The following is a 20,333-nucleotide window of genomic DNA, read 5'->3' as shown; positions in this document are numbered from 1 at the left end:
GCCAATCGGTGTGGGTCCCAGCAGTCAGACCCCCACCAATCAATAAGTTATCACTTATCCTGTGGAGAGGTGATTACTTGTTTTTCCCAAAGAACCCCTGAAAATATATCTTGCTCCAAGTATTTAATCACATAAAATAAAGAATCTTTTGACCGCCATACACAATCCACTATTCCAAGAGCAATAATAACACATACAAGAGAGAAATACCTCCACACTGTGACCAGACCACATATTACCATCCTAAAGCAACCAAATAATTCCATATGCTAGGGAGAAATACAGCCACACCATGACTGGGCTACATAGTTACCAAATAATGAAACATATAGAGATAAACACTGCTATACCATGACTGGACCACATATTATGACATAGTGACCGAATATTACAATACTGTTCTTTCAGGGGCGGACACAGACAGCTTGGGGCCCCTGTGCAGGAAATGTGTCTGGGCCCCCCTCCCTATAAGGCGACAAAGTATATATATATATATATATATATATATATATATATATATATATATGTATATATATATATATATATATATATATATATATATACACTCACTGGCCACTTTATTAGGTACACCATGCTAGTAACGGGTTGGACCCCTTTTGCCTTCAGAACTGCCTTAATTCTTCGTGGCATAGATTCAACAAGGTGCTAGAAGCATTCCTCAGAGATTTTGGTCCATATTGACATGATGGCATCACACAGTTGCCGCAGATTTGTCGGCTGCACATCCCTGATGCGAATCTCCCGTTCCACCACATCCCAAAGATTTCATGTTGTTTACGCCAAATTCTGACCCTACCATCCGAATGTCGCAGCAGAAATCGAGACTCATCAGACCAAGCAACGTTTTTCCAATCTTCTACTGTCCAATTTCGATGAGCTTGTGCAAATTGTAGCCTCAGTTTCCTGTTCTTAGCTGAAAGGAGTGGTACCCGGTGTGGTCTTTGTTGTGAATTTGGTTTTTGGGCTCCTCCGGTGGTCACTGGTGGTACTGGACTTGTGTGCTTCACTTTCTCTGTTCACCTGTTTCCATCAGGATATGGGAGTATCCTATTTAGCCTTGCTGCTCAGTTATTTTAGTGCCGGCCATCAATGTAACCAGAGCCTTTCTGTTGCATGTTCCTGCTTCTAGACTACTATCAGCTAAGTTGGACTGTTAGTCCTAAGTTTGTTTGCATTTTTGTTCCAGTTCACAGTTATGTTATGTTTCTGTAGCTGGAAGCTCTTGTGGGCCGAAATTACCACTCCGGTGTCATGAGTTGACACATGAGTCTTAAAGTAATTTCTGGATGGTATTTTAATAGGGTTTTCAGCTGACCGTGAAGTTCCCTATTGTATCTTCTTACTATCTAGTAAGCGGACCTCGCTTTGCTGAACCTACCTTCATACTGCGTATGTCTTTTCCTCTGAACTCACCGTCAATATATGTGGGGGGCTTCTGTCTCCTTTTTGGGGGAATTTCCCTAGAGGTAAGCCAGGTCTGTTTTTTCCTCTATTAGGGTTAGTTAGTTCTCCGGCTGGCGCTGGGCGTCTAGGGATAAAACGTAGGTACGTCACCCGGCCACTGTTAGTTGTGTGGTAGGTTTAGCTCACGGTCAGCTCGAGATTCCATCACCCAAGAGCTAGTCTGTTATTTAAGTTCTCTGACGTTCCCTTGCCATTGGGAACCATGACAGTATGGCCGGCCAAGGGTTAAAACCGTTGGCAGAAGAAAGGAGAGAAAAAGAAGTCTGCAGATTTTTTTTTTTTTCTTCTGAGCTTGCTCTATAGTTCACTCAGTTGCATTTCTGCTCTAATTGCAGCCTTTGCCTCTCTCTCTCCTTCTAATCCTTGAATGGCTCTGATCTCACCTGATTAAAATGGATCCTCAGAGTATGGCTACAGGTTTGAATAATCTTGCTACGAAGGTTCAAAATTTACAGGATTTTGTTATTCATGCTCCTATATCTGAACCTAGAATTCCTGTACCAGAATTTTTCTCCGGGGATAGATCTCGCTTCCTGAATTTCAAATATAATTGTAAATTATTTCTTTCCCTGAGATCTCGCTCCGCTGGAGATCCCGCACAGCAGGTTAGGATAGTAATTTCCTTGCTGCGGGGTGACCCTCAGGATTGGGCATTTGCGTTGGTACCCGGGGATCCTGCGTTGCTCAATGTGGATGCGTTTTTTCTGGCTTTGGGGTTGCTTTATGAGGAACCTAATTTAGAGATTCAGGCTGAAAAAACCTTGATGGCCCTATCTCAAGGGCAAGATGAAGCTGAAATATACTGCCAAAAATTTCGTAAATGGTCTGTGCTTACTCAGTGGAATGAGTGCGCCCTGGCGGCGAATTTCAGAGAGGGTCTCTCTGATGCCATTAAAGATGTTATGGTGGGGTTCCCTGCACCTACAGGTCTGAATGAGTCCATGACAATGGCTATTCAGATTGATCGGCGTTTGCGGGAGCGCAAACCTGTGCACCATTTGGCGGTGTCTTCTGAGAAGGCTCCAGAAAATATGCAATGTGATAGAATTCTGTCCAGAAGCGAACGGCAGAATTTTAGGCGAAAAAATGGGTTGTGCTTCTATTGTGGTGATTCAACTCATGTTATATCAGCATGCTCTAAACGTACAAAAAAGGTTGATAAGTCTATTTCAATTGGCACTTTACAGTCTAAGTTTATTTTGTCTGTGACCTTGATTTGTTCATTATCATCAATTACCGCGGATGCCTATGTCGACTCTGGCGCCGCTTTGAGTCTCATGGATTGGTCCTTTGCCAGGCGCTGTGGGTTTGATCTAGAGCCTCTGGAAGTTCCTATACCTCTGAAGGGTATTGACTCTACACCATTGGCTAGTAATAAACCACAATACTGGACACAAGTGACTATGCGTATGAATCCAGACCATCAGGAGACGATTCGCTTCCTTGTGTTGTACAATCTACATAATGTTTTGGTGCTCGGATTGCCATGGTTACAATCTCATAACCCAGTTCTTGACTGGAAAGCAATGTCTGTGTTAAGCTGGGGATGTCAGGGGGCTCATGGGGACGTACCTTTGGTTTCCATTTCGTCATCTATTCCCTCTGAGATTCCGGAATTTTTATCTGATTATCGTGATGTTTTTGAGGAGCCTAAGCTTGGTTCACTACCTCCTCACAGAGATTGCGATTGTACCATAGATCTGATTCCGGGCAGTAAATTTCCAAAGGGTCGTTTATTTAATCTATCTGTACCTGAACATGCTGCTATGCGAGAATATATTAAGGAGTCCCTGGAAAAGGGACATATTCGTCCTTCTTCATCTCCCTTAGGAGCCGGTTTTTTCTTTGTATCTAAAAAAGATGGCTCTTTGAGGCCGTGTATTGATTATCGACTCTTGAATAAAATTACAGTCAGATATCCGTATCCTCTGCCACTGCTGACTGATTTGTTTGCTCGAATAAAAGGGGCTAAGTGGTTCTCTAAGATTGATCTCCGTGGGGCGTATAATTTGGTGCGAATTAAGCAGGGGGATGAGTGGAAAACCGCATTTAATACGCCCGAGGGCCATTTTGAGTATTTAGTAATGCCTTTTGGTCTTTCAAATGCCCCTTCAGTCTTTCAGTCCTTTATGCATGACATTTTCCGGGAATATTTGGATAAATTCATGATCGTGTATCTGGATGATATTTTGATTTTTTCGGATGACTGGGATTCTCATGTCCAACAGGTCAGGAGGGTTTTTCAGGTTTTGCGGGCTAATTCCTTGTGTGTGAAAGGTTCTAAGTGTATTTTTGGGGTTCAAAAGATTTCTTTTTTGGGGTACATTTTTTCCCCCTCTTCCATTGAGATGGATCCTGTCAAGGTTCGGGCTATTTGTGATTGGACGCAACCTTCTTCGCTTAAGAGCCTTCAGAAATTTTTGGGCTTTGCTAATTTTTATCGTCGATTTATAACTGGTTTTTCTGATGTTGCTAAACCTTTGACTGATTTGACCAAAAAGGGTGCTGATGTTGCTGATTGGTCCCCTGCTGCTGTGGAGGCCTTTCGGGAGCTTAAGCGCCGCTTTTCTTCCGCCCCTGTGTTGCGTCAGCCTGATGTTACTCTTCCTTTTCAGGTTGAGGTCGATGCTTCCGAGATCGGAGCTGGGGCGGTCTTGTCGCAGAAAAGTTCCGATTGCTCCGTGATGAGACCTTGTGCGTTCTTTTCTCGAAAATTTTCGCCCGCCGAGCGAAATTATGATATTGGTAATCGGGAGCTTTTGGCTATGAAGTGGGCTTTTGAGGAGTGGCGTCATTGGCTTGAGGGGGCTAGACATCAGGTGGTGGTATTGACTGATCACAAGAATTTGATTTATCTTGAGTCTGCCAGGCGCCTGAATCCTAGACAGGCGCGCTGGTCGTTGTTTTTCTCTCGGTTTAATTTTGTGGTCTCATACTTACCAGGTTCTAAAAATGTGAAGGCGGATGCCCTTTCTAGGAGTTTTGAGCCTGATTTCCCTGGTGATTCTGAACCTACAGGTATCCTTAAGGATGGGGTGATATTATCTGCTGTTTCCCCAGACCTGCGACGGGCTTTGCAGGAGTTTCAGGTGGATAGACCTGATCGTTGCCCGCCTGGTAGACTGTTTGTTCCTGATGATTGGACCAGTAGAGTCATCTCGGAGGTTCATTCTTCTGCGTTGGCAGGTCATCCCGGGATCTTTGGTACCAGGGATTTGGTGACTAGGTCCTTCTGGTGGCCTTCTCTGTCTCGAGATGTACGAGTTTTTGTGCAGTCTTGTGATGTTTGTGCTCGGGCCAAACCTTGTTGTTCTCGGGCTAGCGGATTGTTGTTATCTTTGCCTATTCCAAAGAGGCCTTGGACTCACATCTCTATGGATTTTATTTCTGATCTCCCTGTTTCTCAGAAGATGTCTGTCATCTGGGTGGTGTGTGACCGTTTTTCAAAGATGGTTCATTTGGTGCCCTTGCCTAAGTTGCCGTCCTCTTCCGAGTTGGTTCCTCTGTTTTTTCAAAATGTGGTTCGCTTGCATGGTATTCCGGAGAATATCGTTTCTGACAGGGGGACCCAGTTCGTGTCTAGATTTTGGCGGGCGTTCTGTGCTAGGATGGGCATTGATTTGTCTTTTTCGTCTGCGTTCCATCCTCAGACTAATGGCCAGACTGAGCGAACTAATCAGACCTTGGAGACTTATTTGAGGTGTTTTGTGTCTGCGGATCAGGATGACTGGGTTGCCTTTTTGCCGTTGGCGGAGTTTGCCCTCAATAATCGGGCTAGTTCTGCCACTTTGGTTTCTCCTTTCTTTTGCAATTCGGGGTTTCATCCTCGCTTTTCTTCTGGTCAGGTGGAGTCTTCGGATTGTCCTGGAGTGGATACTGTGGTGGATAGGTTGCATCGGATTTGGGGACAGGTGGTGGACAATTTGGAGTTGTCCCAGGAGAAGACTCTGCATTTTGCTAACCGCCGTCGTCGTGTTGGTCCTCGTCTTCGTGTTGGGGACTTGGTGTGGTTGTCTTCTCGTTTTGTCCCTATGAGGGTTTCTTCTCCTAAGTTTAAGCCTCGGTTCATCGGCCCGTATAAGATTTTGGAGATTCTTAACCCTGTGTCCTTTCGATTGGACCTCCCGGCATCTTTTTCTATCCATAATGTCTTCCATCGGTCATTATTGCGCAGGTATGAGGTACCGGTTGTGCCTTCCGTTGAGCCTCCCGCTCCGGTGTTGGTTGAGGGTGAATTGGAGTACATCGTGGAGAAGATCTTGGACTCCCGTGTTTCCAGACGGAAACTTCAGTATCTGGTCAAGTGGAAGGGCTACGGTCAGGAGGATAATTCTTGGGTGACAGCCTCTGATGTTCATGCCTCTGATTTGGTCCGTGCCTTTCATAGGGCTCATCCTGATCGCCCTGGTGGTTCTTGTGAGGGTTCGGTGCCCCCTCCTTGAGGGGGGGGTACTGTTGTGAATTTGGTTTTTGGGCTCCCCCGGTGGTCACTGGTGGTACTGGACTTGTGTGCTTCACTTTCTCTGTTCACCTGTTTCCATCAGGATATGGGAGTATCCTATTTAGCCTTGCTGCTCAGTTATTTTAGTGCCGGCCATCAATGTAACCAGAGCCTTTCTGTTGCATGTTCCTGCTTCTAGACTACTATCAGCTAAGTTGGACTCTTAGTCCTAAGTTTGTTTGCATTTTTGTTCCAGTTCACAGTTATGTTATGTTTCTGTAGCTGGAAGCTCTTGTGGACCGAAATTACCACTCCGGTGTCATGAGTTGACACATGAGTCTTAAAGTAATTTCTGGATGGTATTTTAATAGGGTTTTCAGCTGACCGTGAAGTTCCCTATTGTATCTTCTTACTATCTAGTAAGCGGACCTCGCTTTGCTGAACCTACCTTCATACTGCGTATGTCTTTTCCTCTGAACTCACCGTCAATATATGTGGGGGGCTTCTGTCTCCTTTTTGGGGGAATTTCCCTAGAGGTAAGCCAGGTCTGTTTTTTCCTCTATTAGGGTTAGTTAGTTCTCCGGCTGGCGCTGGGCGTCTAGGGATAAAACGTAGGTACGTCACCCGGCCACTGTTAGTTGTGTGGTAGGTTTAGCTCACGGTCAGCTCGAGATTCCATCACCCAAGAGCTAGTCTGTTATTTAAGTTCTCTGACGTTCCCTTGCCATTGGGAACCATGACAGGTCTTCTGCTGCTGTAGCCCATCTGCCTCAAAGTTCGACGCACTGTGTGTTCAGAGATGCTCTTAGGCCTACCTTGGTTGTAACGGGTGGCAATTTGAGTCACTGTTGCCTTTCTATCAGCTCGAACCAGTCTGCCCATTCTCCTCTGACCTCTGGCATCAACAAGGCATTTCCGCCCACAGAACTGCCGCTCACTGGATTTTTTTTCTTTTTCGGACCATTCTCTGTAAACCCTAGAGATGGTTGTGCGTGAAAATCCCAGTAGATCAGCAGTTTCTGAAATACTCAGACCAGCCCTTCTGGCACCAACAACCATGCCACGTTCAAAGGCACTCAAATCACCTTTCTTCCCCATACTGATGCTCGGTTTGAACTGCAGGAGATTGTCTTGACCATGTCTACATGCCTAAATGCACTGAGTTGCCGCCATGTGATTGGCTGATTAGAAATTAAGTGTTAACAAGAAGTTGGACAGGTGTACCTAATAAAGTGGCCAGTGAGTGTATATATATATATATATATATATATATATATATATATATATATATATATATATATATATATACACACACACACTAAGGGACTGTGCTATATATAAGTGAGTACACTATATACCAAGGGACTGTGCTAAACATAATAATCGATAATAACGTCTTCCTCCACCTCCCCGTTCCTAAATCCATTATAAATTCCCTTTCCTCCCATCCCAATCTCCACACCCCTCATTGTCCTCCCCCCCGCATCCCATAATTGCCCTCTCCCCCACCCCCATGATTGCCCTCTTCACCACCTCCATTATTGCTTTCTCCCCACCACCCCATTATTGCCCATTCACCACCTCCATCATTTCCTCCTCCCCCACCACCCCTATCATTGCCCTCTCCGTCAACCCAATCATTGCCTTCCGCCCCATCACCCCCAACATTTCCCTCTCTGTCAACCCAATCATTGCCTTCTGCCCCATCACCCCCATCATTGCCCTCTCCTCCACTTGCACACACACAGCACCATTCACCTCTCTGCATACACACACACTCACCTCTGCGCACGGTATCCTGAAGCCCCACCATCGCCAACAGCTTCCTGTCTTGCACAGCCACGGCGCTGAATGATGATGTCATTCAGCCGCTGCTGTGTGAGACAGGAAGCAGGATGGATCCATTCCCTGCAGCTCCACTCCCATTTTCTCCTGCAAACAGTGGAGCTGCAGGGATTGCTCCCTGCCTGCCGCACGAGGGCAATCTGGCCAGGGCCCCCACAGAGCCGGATAAACTGGCCAGATTGCCCTCAATATTAGCCACCCTGCAGGTAGGACCGGTTTTAGGCAAAGTGGGGCCCTAGGCAAAGTTTAAAATGGGGCCCCAAATGCTAACATATTGCACATCACACAGAAGCACTGTATATACATGCGCTGAGTTCAGGCCGCTAAATGAGTGTGATCGACAATACTGAAATCATTCAACACTTGTTTCCCAGCCTCTTTACACCAACTGAAAAAGAATGATGGAGACAGAATGATCACTAATAGATCACTAACAGATCACCATACTGTATCATGTTATCAGCAGCACATCTACAGTTTACACACAATGATTTCTGTTTCGGCATAAACAATCCAATCACTCGATGAATATACAGCATTTTGCTTGTTTAGTATAATAGTCCTCCATGTGTTATAATGTGCACTACAGTACTCCATATTGTAAAATGCACACCCCATAGTCCTCCATATAGTATAATACACTCCCCATAGTCCTCCATATAGTATTATACACTTCCCATAGTCCTGCACATAGTATAATACACTCCTCATAGTCCTCCATATATAATTATACACTTCCCATATTCCTCCACATAGTATAATACACTCCTCATAGTGCTCCATATAGTATAATGCACCGTCATAGTTATCCATGTAGTACAATTCACTTCCCATAGTATAATGCACCCCATAGTTCTCCATATAGTATAATGTGTTCCCCATAGTCCTCGATACAGTATAATGCAGCCCACATATAGTATAATGCAGCCACCCCATAGACCATAATGCAACCACCCCACAGAGTATAATGTAACCCCCCCATAGAATATAAGGCAGCCCCACTCATATAGTATAATGTAGCCCCCTCATAGAATATGATGCAATCACCCCTCATAGAATATAAATATAAAAACAGCCCCCATAGAATATAATGTAGTCCCAAATAGAATATGATGCAGCCCACCTCCCCATAGAATATAATGTAGCCCCAAAGAGTATGATGCAATCCTCCCTCATAAAATCTAATACAGCCCCCCATAGAATATAATACAGCCCACCTCCCCATAGTATATAATTATGATGCTGCCCCCATAGTATATAACACAGCCTTCCCCATAGAATATAATGCATAATGTACCACACAGTATATAACACAGCCACATAGTATATAGCACTGCCTTCCCCATAGAATATAATATACCCCCCATAATATATATAACACAGCCTCCCCCATAGAATATAATATACCCCCATAATATATAACAGCCTCCCCCATAGAATATAATATACCCCATAGTATATAGCACAGTCTGCATAGTATATTGCACAGCCCGCGTAGTATATAGCACAGCCACGTAGTATATAACACAGCCCACATAGTATATAGCACAGCCACTTAGTAATATATAGCACAGCCACTTAGTATATAACACAGCCCACGTACTGGTATATAACACAGCCACTTAGTATATAACAAAGCCCACGTAGCATATAGCACAGCCTGCATCCCCCCGAGAATGGCCCCACAGTCCAGTACTCACTGTTACAGTAAAAGAAAAACAAAAAAACACTCCTCACCTCTAGTCATGCCCTCTCTGCTCCCTGTTCCTGTCTCGGCGGCTGCCGCTGCACTGCCTCGCACACAGTGAGTGCGCGATGACGTCATCGCGCACCCGCAGTGTCAGAGGCAGAGCGGGGAATGATGGGAGAGGGAGCGTCATCTGAGGCTCTCTCCTCCATCATTGCTTTGAACTGTACCGGCAGACACCGATATAGTTCAATGCGGCGGGGGAGTTGGCGCTGGTGGCAGGTGGGCCCTCCTGCCTCACAGGGGCCCCATAGCGGCTGCATGATGTGCCGCTAGCTGGGGGCCCCTGGGGGAGAGTGGGCGCTAGGGAGCTGCCTGCCCCTAAGGCCGACCCTGCCTGCAGGGGCCCCCTGGAGCCTCCGAGCCCCGGTGCAGCTCTACCGGTTGAACCGGCGGTATGTCCGCTCATGTGTTACTGATGGTTACTGATGCCGGCCTGCTGTGAGCGCCCCCTGTGGTCGGCGCTCATAGCAAGTCTGCATTTCTGCTGCATAGCAGCGATCCAATGATCACTGCTATGTAGCAGAGCCAATCAAGTGGTGCCAGCTTCTAGCCTCCCATGGAGGCTATTGAAGCATGGCAAAAGTATAAAAAAATGTTTTTAAAAATATGAAAAAAATAAAAAAATATAAAAGTTTAAAATCACCCCCCTTTCGCCCCATTCAAAATAAAACAATGAAAAAAATCAAACCTACACATATTTGCTATCGCCGCGTTCAGAATTGCCTGATCTATCAATTAAAAAAAAGCATTAACCTGATCGCTAAACGGCGTAGCGAGAAAAAAATTAGAAACTCCAGAATTACGTTTTTTTGGTCGCCACGACATTGCATTAAAATGCAATAACGGGCGATCAAAAGAATGTATCTGCACAAAAGTGGTATCATTAAAAACGTCAGCTCGGCACACAAAAAATAAGCCCTCACCTGACCCCAGATCACGAAAAATGGAGACGCTACTTTTTTTTAGCAAAGTTTGGAATTTTTTTTCACCACTTAAATAAAAAATAACCTAAGCATGTTAGGTGTCTATGAACTCGTAATGACCTGGAGAATCATAATGGTAGGTCAGTTTTAGCATTTAGTGAAGCTAGCAATAAAGCCAATCAAAAAACAAGTGTGGGATTGCACTCTTATTGCAATTTCACCGCACTTGGAATTTTTTTCCCGTTTTCTAGTACAAGGCATGGTAAAACCAATGGTGTCATTCAAAAGTACAACTCGTCCTGCAAAAAATAAGTCCTCACATGACCATATTGACGGAAAAATAAAAACGTTATGGCTCTGGGAAGGAGGGGAGAGATAAATGTAAAAACACAAAAACGAAAAAGGGCAGCGGCGGGAAGGGGTTAATAAAAACTATAATACTAACAACACTTATTACCACCAGTTACATTATGCACAGGACCTCTGTATATAGTATACAGTTTTATAGTGTTAGTGTACAGGTAATACAGTGTCTCACCAATGACAATATACACAGGAGCTCTGTATTTAGTGTACAGGTAATATGGGGATCACCAGTTATATTATACACAGGAGCTCTGTATATAGTGTATAGTGTAAGTGTACAGGTAACACACTTACCAGTGACGCCTCTATTTGAAGTCCTTCATCTTCTATTTTCTTCTTCATCTGACACAGACCACCATCACTTCCAGCCAGGACTCGTCTCTGCAGAAAAAAAACAATCAATAGCTGATCGCTTCTGGAGCACATTCAGCACTTATTCCCCAACTTATACACTACATCAGATGACGAAAAAAGGTGAAATAGTGCCGCCGTGCACAGTTAGGCTAGGTTCACATAGCGATAATGCAGCCCGTTCAACACATGCGTTAAACGGGCTGCGTTAACACAAGTGCCGAAATTCGATTGTGCTAGCGCAGATAGAGCTAGTAGATGCTCTATCTGCGCTAGCAGTGACGGACCCGGAAATGCTGCAGCCTGCGTCCCAGGGTCCGTCACTCAATGACGGCACATCGCTAGCGCATGCCCATTTTGGGCGAAATAGAGTTTAATAGCAGGACTGCATTAAACGTAATGTGAACCTGGCCTAACAGCGACATCCCTTTTCTTCCTCTCATGGAAAACAGTATTCTAAAAAGTAAATTATATTGCAGCGGTAATGTTCCCTAATTGACCCCTACAGTAATTCTGTCTGTACACTTGGCACCATAAACTAATAATGTAGGATTCTCATTTTGGTCTCCATACAGTAATTAAGTCCCTCAATTTGACCCCTTTAATTAAACATGTCACCCATCTTGGACCCCTTTGTCCCTGGAGCTCGCCCTATGTCCCTCTTCCTGGCCCTTTTGTCCCTTGTGCTGGCCTCTATGTCTCTTGTCCTGGTCCCTAAGTCCCTTGCGTTTGCCCCAATGTCCTTGGTCCTGGGTCCCTATGTCTCTTGTGCTGGCACCATGTCTCTGGTGCTGCCCCACATCATGCCACATCCAAAGAAAAAAATAAAGATTCTTCTTCTCTGCCTGGCGTCCTCTCCCTTCAGATCCAGCGCAGTTGTGTTAAAATGTCCACCAACCTATCAGGGGCTGGCAGCTGTCGTCAGTGTGTCTGTCGAGGTCACTTTTATAGCCTCTATCGATAGTCACACTGTCAGCTGTGGGTCTCTGATAGGTTGGTGGCCATTTTACTACGACTGTACCGGATCTGGAGGGAGAGGACGTGGCGCAGCACAGGGAGTGCAAGCAGGTAAGAAGAATCTATTTTTTTCTGTGCAGGCAGGTAAGAAGAATCTGTTTACTATTGCGGTGCAGACATTCAGTTGAAACCAGTGAAGAATGGCCAGGTTACTTCCTTTAACTACTATCAGCTTTGGAAGCCTGAACAGGTTGAAAAAAGCTGAAAAAGATTGAACATATGACCTTGCTATGCATATGTTCATTTTTTTAGCAATTGTTTAAGCACTTTTTCAGGCGAGTTTCGGAGTGGATGTTGTGTGCACGTACCCTAATAAACTGTGCTCGTCTAAAGCGGATAAACCCTTCAGTTTATGATAGAACTGCTGGAGGGGATTCATGCTCCGCTTTATCGCTTCATCTGAAATTTTTCCAATACAGAGGATCCTCAGAACCTTTTATGTTTGTTCATGATGATATTACCAGCCAGTTATGTACATCACACTTTTTTTATGCTTTGTACCTTTTGGATCAGTGTTGGGACATTAGAACATTAACGTGGCACGGACTCTCTGAATCCTATCTGCTTGCTGTATTTTATTTCTCTATTTTTTTTTTACACCAAAATCAGGATGCTCTGATATCAGAACATGGACTGCCACAAGTGACCTGGAGCAATAATGTGGTAAGTTGCAAGTTTTCTTTACAACCATGAGAGTTAGTGCCAGGCCATCCTTGGCTATAATTCTCTGCAGTGGATCCAAGAGAAATGTGCGACATAATCTGCACAAATGCCGATTTACTGTGACTTTACCCTAGGCATTGCAAAGGGTGAAACCCATAATATAAATTCTACTGTATTGTGAATTTCGAGAATTCTTTTTTTTTTTTGCTAGCAACATTTGGAGAATGGGATGTTGAAGATCCACAATGGAAATCCATCATAATAAGTCACACTAAAACAGTGTAGTCTTGTTAATTTTCACCTGTTTCTGCAAAATACATTTATGTTACTGCAGGAAATTCAGACTTTTTAATTTCATTATGGAACATAATTTTTATGGAATCTAAATTTTAGTCTACCAGATAAATACAGACAAGGAGAGTACAGTTGTGCTCAAAAGTTTACATACCTCGGCAGAATTTTTGCTTTCTTGGCCTTTTTTCAGAGAACATGAATGATCACACCAAAACTTTTTCTCCACTCATGGTTAGTAGTTGGGTGAAGCCCGTTTTTCTTGAAGTGCCTCCTTATTGTGCATCTTGAAACAGCCACACCACTAGTTTTCAGAGAGTCCAGTATTTCAGCTGATGTTATTTGTGGGCTTTTCTTTGCATCCTGAACAATTTTCCTTGCATTTGTCACAGGTCACAGGTGAGGATGTTACCTTTAGTAGCCATTCAAACCCATTTGTGTCAACAACTGTGCATGTTATCAGCCAAAATAACCAGGGTATGTGAACTTTTGATCAGGGTTATTTGGAAGTTTGGGGTTTTGTCACTATGATTTAAAAAAGAGAAAACACAGTAGTCTGACAATAAATGGCTTCACCCAACCCCTAACCATGAGTGGAGAAAAAGTTTTCGTGTTATCGTTCATATTCTCTGAAAAAAAGCCAAGAAAGCAAAAATTCTGCTGGGATTGTAAACTTTTGAGCACAACTGTATATAGAGAATTTTGTAAAGTACATGCATTTGTGCATAGAAAAACACCCACGTACTGTGACACACATATAAAATCACACACTGACGCACACACATATACAATCACACACACTGACATACATGCACACACATATACATACCATAGAAGAGAAGCAGGACAAAGGCACAGCTGTGTGACCTCGGGTTGATGAAGCTGCACACACACCAGGGATTACGGGTGCCACTTCCATAGAAAAAGAATCTGTATGTCCATAGAAAAGAAAGCGGATTGGCACATACCATCCTGTGCAACAAAATCCTTTATTGTGGCATCATCATACCAACAGCAGGCAGATGAAACAGTGGAGCAAATACAGACGACGATTGTTTCACGCTTACATTGCGCTTCAACAGGTCATGTAAGCAATGTAAGCGTGAAACGATCGTTATCTGTATTTGCTCTACTGTTTCATCTGCCTGCTGTTGGTATGATGATGCCACAATAAAGGATTTTGTTGCACGGGACGGTATGTGCCAATCCGCTTTCTTTTCTATGGGCACACACATATACAATCACACACTATGACACACATGCACACACATATACAATCACACACTGACATACATGCACACACATATACAATCACACACTGACACACATACACATATACAATCACACACTTTGACACACACGCACACACATATACAATCGCACACACTGACACACACACCCACACATATACAATCGCACACACTGACACACATGCACACATATACAATCACACACTGATGCACACACATATATAATCACACACTGACATACATGCACACACATGTACAATCACACACTGACACACACACATATACAATCACATACTATGACACACATGCACACACATATATAATCACACATTGTGACACACACGCGCACACATATACACTCACACACATTGACACACATGCCCACACATATACAATCACACATTGTGACACACATGCACATACATATACAATCACACACTGACACACATGCCCACACATATACAATCACACACTGACACATGCACACACACAATCACACAGTCTGACACACATGCATACACGTATACAATCACACATTGTGACACACATGCGCACACACATATACAATCACATACTGTGACACACATATACAATCACACACTGTGGCACACATGCACACACATATACAATCACATTCTGACACATGCACACACATACAGTATACAATCACATACTGCGACACACATGCACACGCATATACAATCACACATTGTGACACATGCACACACATATACAATCACACACACTGAGGCCTCTTTCACACGTCCAGATAATTCCGGTACCGGAGAAATCGGTACCGGAGTTATCCGTGTACGTGTGTCCATGTGCTCACGTGGCACATCAGTGTGGCACACGTGCGGCATCCGTGTGCCACCTGAGGACCACATGGACCGTGCAGGAGAGACAGCGCTACACTAAGCGCTGTCCCCCCTGTGTGGTGCTGAAGGCGGCATTCATCTCTTCTCCCCCGCAGAAGAGAAGAGATGAAAGATCAAGTTTTTATTATTTTTTGTGAAAAATAAAGTTTGCATGTGACCCCCGCCTCCCACCCCCAGTGCGCCGCCCGGCCCCTTGCAGATGCAGAAGAAATACTCACCCAGCTCCCGTGATGTCTCCACTCTCCTCTCAGCGCCGGCAGCCTGTCCTGTGTGAGCGGTCACGTGGGACCTTTCATTACAGTGAGAAATATGCGCATATTCCTCACTGTAATGAGCGGTCCCACGTGACCGCTCACACAGGACAAGGGGCCAGCGCTGAGAGGAGAGTGGAGACATCGAGGGAGCTGGGTGAGTATTTCTTCTGCATCTGCAAGGGGCCGGGCGGCGCACTGGGGGTGGGAGGCGGGGGTCACATGCAAACTTTATTTTTCACAAAAAATAACAAAAACTTGATCTTTCATCTCTTCTCTTCTGCGGGGGAGAAGAGATGAATGCCGCCTTCAGCACCACAGCGGGGGGGACAGCGCTTATTGCTGTACGTGCTGCCGGAAAAAAACAGACATGTCTACGTGTTTTGCACACGGACATACGTTCCGTGAAAACACGCACATGTGCAGAAACACATAGATTCTAATGTGTCTACGTGTGTCAGTGTCTCCGGTACGTGAGAAAACTGTCACTACACGTACCGGAGACACTGACGTGTGAAAGAGGCCTAACACACATATACAATCACACACTCTTACACACATGCACACACATATGCAATCACACACTCTGACACACGCACACACATATACAATCACATACTGTGACACACATACTGACACACATGCACACAAATATACAATCACACACTGTAGCACACACGATTTCCTTACTGGATTTCTCTAAGGGTATGTGTCCACGTTCAGGATTGCATCAGGATTTGGTCAGGATTTTTCATCAGTATTTGTAAGCCAGAACCAGGAATGGAACAATTAGAGGAAAAGTATAATAGAAACATATGCTCCACTTTTGCATTTATCACCCACTCCTGGTTTTGGCTTACAAATACTGATGAAAAATCCTGACCAAATCCTGATGCAATCCTGAACGTGGACACATACCCTAAAAGAGTACGTGACACAGCAGGATGGATCCTCTCCTGGTGGAGACACTGGAACTCCCTCTTTGCCTTTCTCTCTATCTCAGCATCTTTCTTCACCAGTTGATGAACATCTGCCATGTTTCCCTGCAAATTGGAATTATGTCTCTCCATGTGAGTGGGCACCTGGATAGGACACCACGCTATAAATCCAAGCTAAAAAGAAAGAATCCGTCACTCTGAAGATGTGAAAAAACATTCTATTGCTTTATTTGTAGTTACTATATTAGTAACGAGTAACAGCCTGAGGATCGCGCCTATCATGTGGGGCAGTTACCTGTTACTAATACCCAGTATGAAGGTTTTTCAGATATTCGAATTGCTGGATTCTTTTTGTTTTCCTGATATTCTAGCATCTACGGCATATCTAATTATCCCAACTTTAAGATCTACTAGTGGATCACAATCATTTTGGCACCACTATATTACAAAATAACTATATATTCATATGATTTTTTTCTCTTATGTAAAGATAAATGAACATAAAGAAACCAGCGTCTGTCTCGCTTCATGCTCTAATATGGTCGCTCTCTCCAATTGCAATGGTGACGTATTTGTGTGGAGTCTTGGAGCTGGGGAGCCCCTCTGTCACCTTAGCCCTTCTTCTGGAGAAAACGTGGACATTGAAATAGGTATCTGCATGGTTTGGGCCTTTTTACCTACTTTAATTTCGTAAAAAAAAAACAAACAAACAAGAAAATGTCTAACAAGGACATATACTTACCTTCCATAAGCTTTTTGTCAATTTACAAAATATTTGTTTACATAAATGTATTTACTTTTTGCTTTTTGTTCGGTTTGGGTATTTTTTTCCAGGTAATTTAGCCATAAACAAAGCAGTTTTTATTTGCTCAAGGTTTGATCGAAAAAAAGATTCTGCTGTTTTAATAACAAGTGGACCTAGAGGTAAGTTGTGGCTGTGCTGTATCGCCAAGATTATTCATGGATATGGGACTCAAAAATGTGGACATAAATAATAATTATTTCCAATATCTATATTTCATCCTAATTTTTAGGTTATATCACGCTCTGGAATATAGTTGGTGGAGGCAAAGCGTTTGCAAAGTTTGAAGGTGTGAGTATTCTACCTGGGTTGGATTACACTGTGAACGCTTGTTATACATTTCTACCTTAAGGCTATGCACACGTTCAGGATTTCTTGCAGAAATTTCCTGAGCAAAACAGGACATTTTCTGCGTTTTACCGCGTTTTTTTTGCAGATTTTTCAGGAGGTTCCCAATGCGTTTTTATAGCGAAAAAACGCAAAAAAAACGCGAAAAATCTGCAATGTGTGCACACAGCCTAAATATGAGTATGATGAGAAATAAAGCAAGTTACTGCTTATTATATAAAGTTTATAATCCAAAAAATGAAAAAATAAATGAAATATTCAAATTATTCAATTCACATGCCTAATGTGCCAATACTCACATTAAAATGTGCGCTTATACATGTGCAGCCTAAGGCCTTGTTTACACTGCCTTTATGCAGCGCATCGTGTGTGTGTTGTGTGGGGAGTTCTAGCTGCGTTCCAAAAAACTTCAAATGCCTTTTTTTCTGATGGTGTGCCATTGTTGTACTTATCATTCTGCACAAATGGAATTCTGCATAAATGGAATGTGACCAGGAACTAAAGAAGCTGAGGAGTTACCAACAAATACAGTATTTTTCAAATTGTTCAGGCAAATGTGAAAAAAAATTCTGTGTAGTAAGAATGCTTTGAAAATAGAAGTGTTTGTTTATCAATTAACAAAATGCTAAGTGAATGACCATCCTTTGCCTTTAAAACATCATCACAGCAGCATTTTTTCCTGGTACAGCTGCACACAGTTTTTGTAGGAACTTGGTAACAACGTGGTTCCAAACATCTGGCAGAACTAACCACAGATCTTCTGTGGATGAAGACTTACACAACCCCTTCTGTATCGTGATGAAATAACAGACTGAGTCAATGATGTTGCGATCAGAGTCTATAGGAGCTATATAATCATTTTCAGGGCTCCTTGTTTTTCTTTACACTGAAGATAGTGCTTAATGACATCAGCTGGATGTTTGGAGTCTTGTCCTGCTACAGAGTAAATTTGGAGCCAGACACCTTCCTGATATATTGCATGATGGATAAGTACCTATTTGTATTTCTCAGCATCGTGGACACCAAGAAATGGGCAACATTGAGGCTGAGCTGGCAGCAAGTGGGACCCAGCTACACCCATTAAATGTACAGAGAAGTCTGCCAGAAGTGGTCTTCATGGAAGAATGGCAGCCAATACCTTGGACATGAAAACAAGGGCAAGCGTCTCAACTATGCACAAAATCATAGGAACTGAGGTGCAGAAAAATGGCAGCAGGTGCTCTGGACAGATGTCCAAATGTGAAATATTTGGCAATAAGACAAGACTCATTATTCTCTGAAGGCCTGTAGAGCGGTACAATGAGTGTCTTCAGGCGACAGTGAAGTATGTTGGAGGTTCCTTGAACTTTGTCACTGCACTTCAGGAACTGGCGTCGGGGGTTTTGTCAGAAATAATTGTGTCCTCAAAGCTGAGAAAAACAGACAGATACATATCGATCATGCAGACATCTGATTGGCTCCAAATGTATTCTTCTGCAGCAGGACAATAACGGCAAACATACAGCTAATGTCATTAAGAACTATCTTAAGCGTAAAGAAGAACTAGGATTCCTGGAAGTGATGATATGGCCCCATTGAATCCTGATCTAAACATCGTTGAGTCTGTGCGATTCTTGAAGAGGCAAAAGGATTTTCCCATCCACAAAACTGTAGATAGTTCGCCAAGATGTTTGGAACAACCTACCTGCTGAGTTCCTTCAAAAACTGAATGCAAGGGGGAATTGATTCTGTTAGGAAGGCAAATCGTGGTCACACTGAATATTTATTTGATTGATGTAGATTTCTTTTGTTCATTAATTTTGCTTTTAACACTTATATTTTTTAAAGTGTTCTTTCCCACAGTACTGTGCATAATTGGTAACATTGTTTTCTAACCTGCACTGAAAAAATGAAACTTAGAGTGTCCGCCTGGGATAGTAAATTGAATTTGAGGGATGCCTGCGTGCAATCAGTAGAGCATAGTCCATGACACGTTTCTGCAATTTGCAGGGAATAATAGTGATTTGAAAAATTAAAAGATGATGTATAAATACGTGTGTCCTTGCTCAATACAAGTGAATTTAGGGAGGCCATGCATGTCTAGTTTGAACGCGGCCAGAAGTATGCATATGGCATACTTGCAGTAATAGGACTGCTCAGTCTGCCTGCACCAGAGAATCCTCTTAGCACGTGGTGAGCGCGATGTGAGGATTAACAAGTCTGAAGTCTCATAGAGTGACTGCAGACTTTCGTGATAAACCTGGACAACCCCTTCAATATGTGCTCAGCCTAATTTACTGATGCTGTATTAGCTATGCAGGTAGGACTTACAACATATTACCACCAGTCTTTTAGCTCTACCACTTCTAATTAACTAAAAATGAGCAGTTGATTTTGCCATTGCAGTCACAATACAAGTGTATGGTAAATGCCATGGCTGTCAGTGAAGATGGCTCCCTACTATGTGCCGCTGACCAGCTCTTCTTCGTCTATGTCTGGGAGATATCGCAGTATGCACTGGGTACACCAGAGGAGCAGCCACCTGTCCGTAAGTGGCCTTATTGTAACTAATGTAGGAATTAAGACTAGTAATGAAATATATTATCAGATCTTGACTGTAATATGGTGACATTTGTCCCAACAGTTCTGCACTGCTGGAGAGCGCATATGAGCGATATCACAAGGTAGAGACCTGTTTCATCTGCCTGTGGTTCAATGTATGGTATGAAGGCGTACATATTAATATCAATTCGAA

At 43.5% G+C, this 20,333-nt stretch overlaps 1 protein-coding gene across 1 annotated transcript in view; it reads left to right on the top strand.

Annotated features, from left to right (window-relative positions):
• The window catches only part of LOC143790331 (cilia- and flagella-associated protein 337-like), a 94,867-nt gene that overhangs the window by 64,043 nt on the left and 10,491 nt on the right, over positions 1-20,333 (top strand). The window contains exons 17-22 of the mRNA XM_077279108.1: positions 12,788-12,841; positions 16,940-17,099; positions 17,284-17,373; positions 17,484-17,542; positions 19,985-20,126; positions 20,223-20,262. Of these exons, the coding sequence (XP_077135223.1) occupies positions 12,788-12,841; positions 16,940-17,099; positions 17,284-17,373; positions 17,484-17,542; positions 19,985-20,126; positions 20,223-20,262 (545 nt within the window). The remainder of the gene's footprint in view (positions 1-12,787; positions 12,842-16,939; positions 17,100-17,283; positions 17,374-17,483; positions 17,543-19,984; positions 20,127-20,222; positions 20,263-20,333) is intronic.

Source organism: Ranitomeya variabilis, chromosome 1 (genome assembly GCF_051348905.1).
Source record: "Ranitomeya variabilis isolate aRanVar5 chromosome 1, aRanVar5.hap1, whole genome shotgun sequence".
Classification (NCBI taxonomy): domain Eukaryota; kingdom Metazoa; phylum Chordata; class Amphibia; order Anura; family Dendrobatidae; genus Ranitomeya; species Ranitomeya variabilis.
Note: the sequence above shows the minus strand (reverse complement) of the source record. Positions and strands in the feature narration are given on the sequence as shown.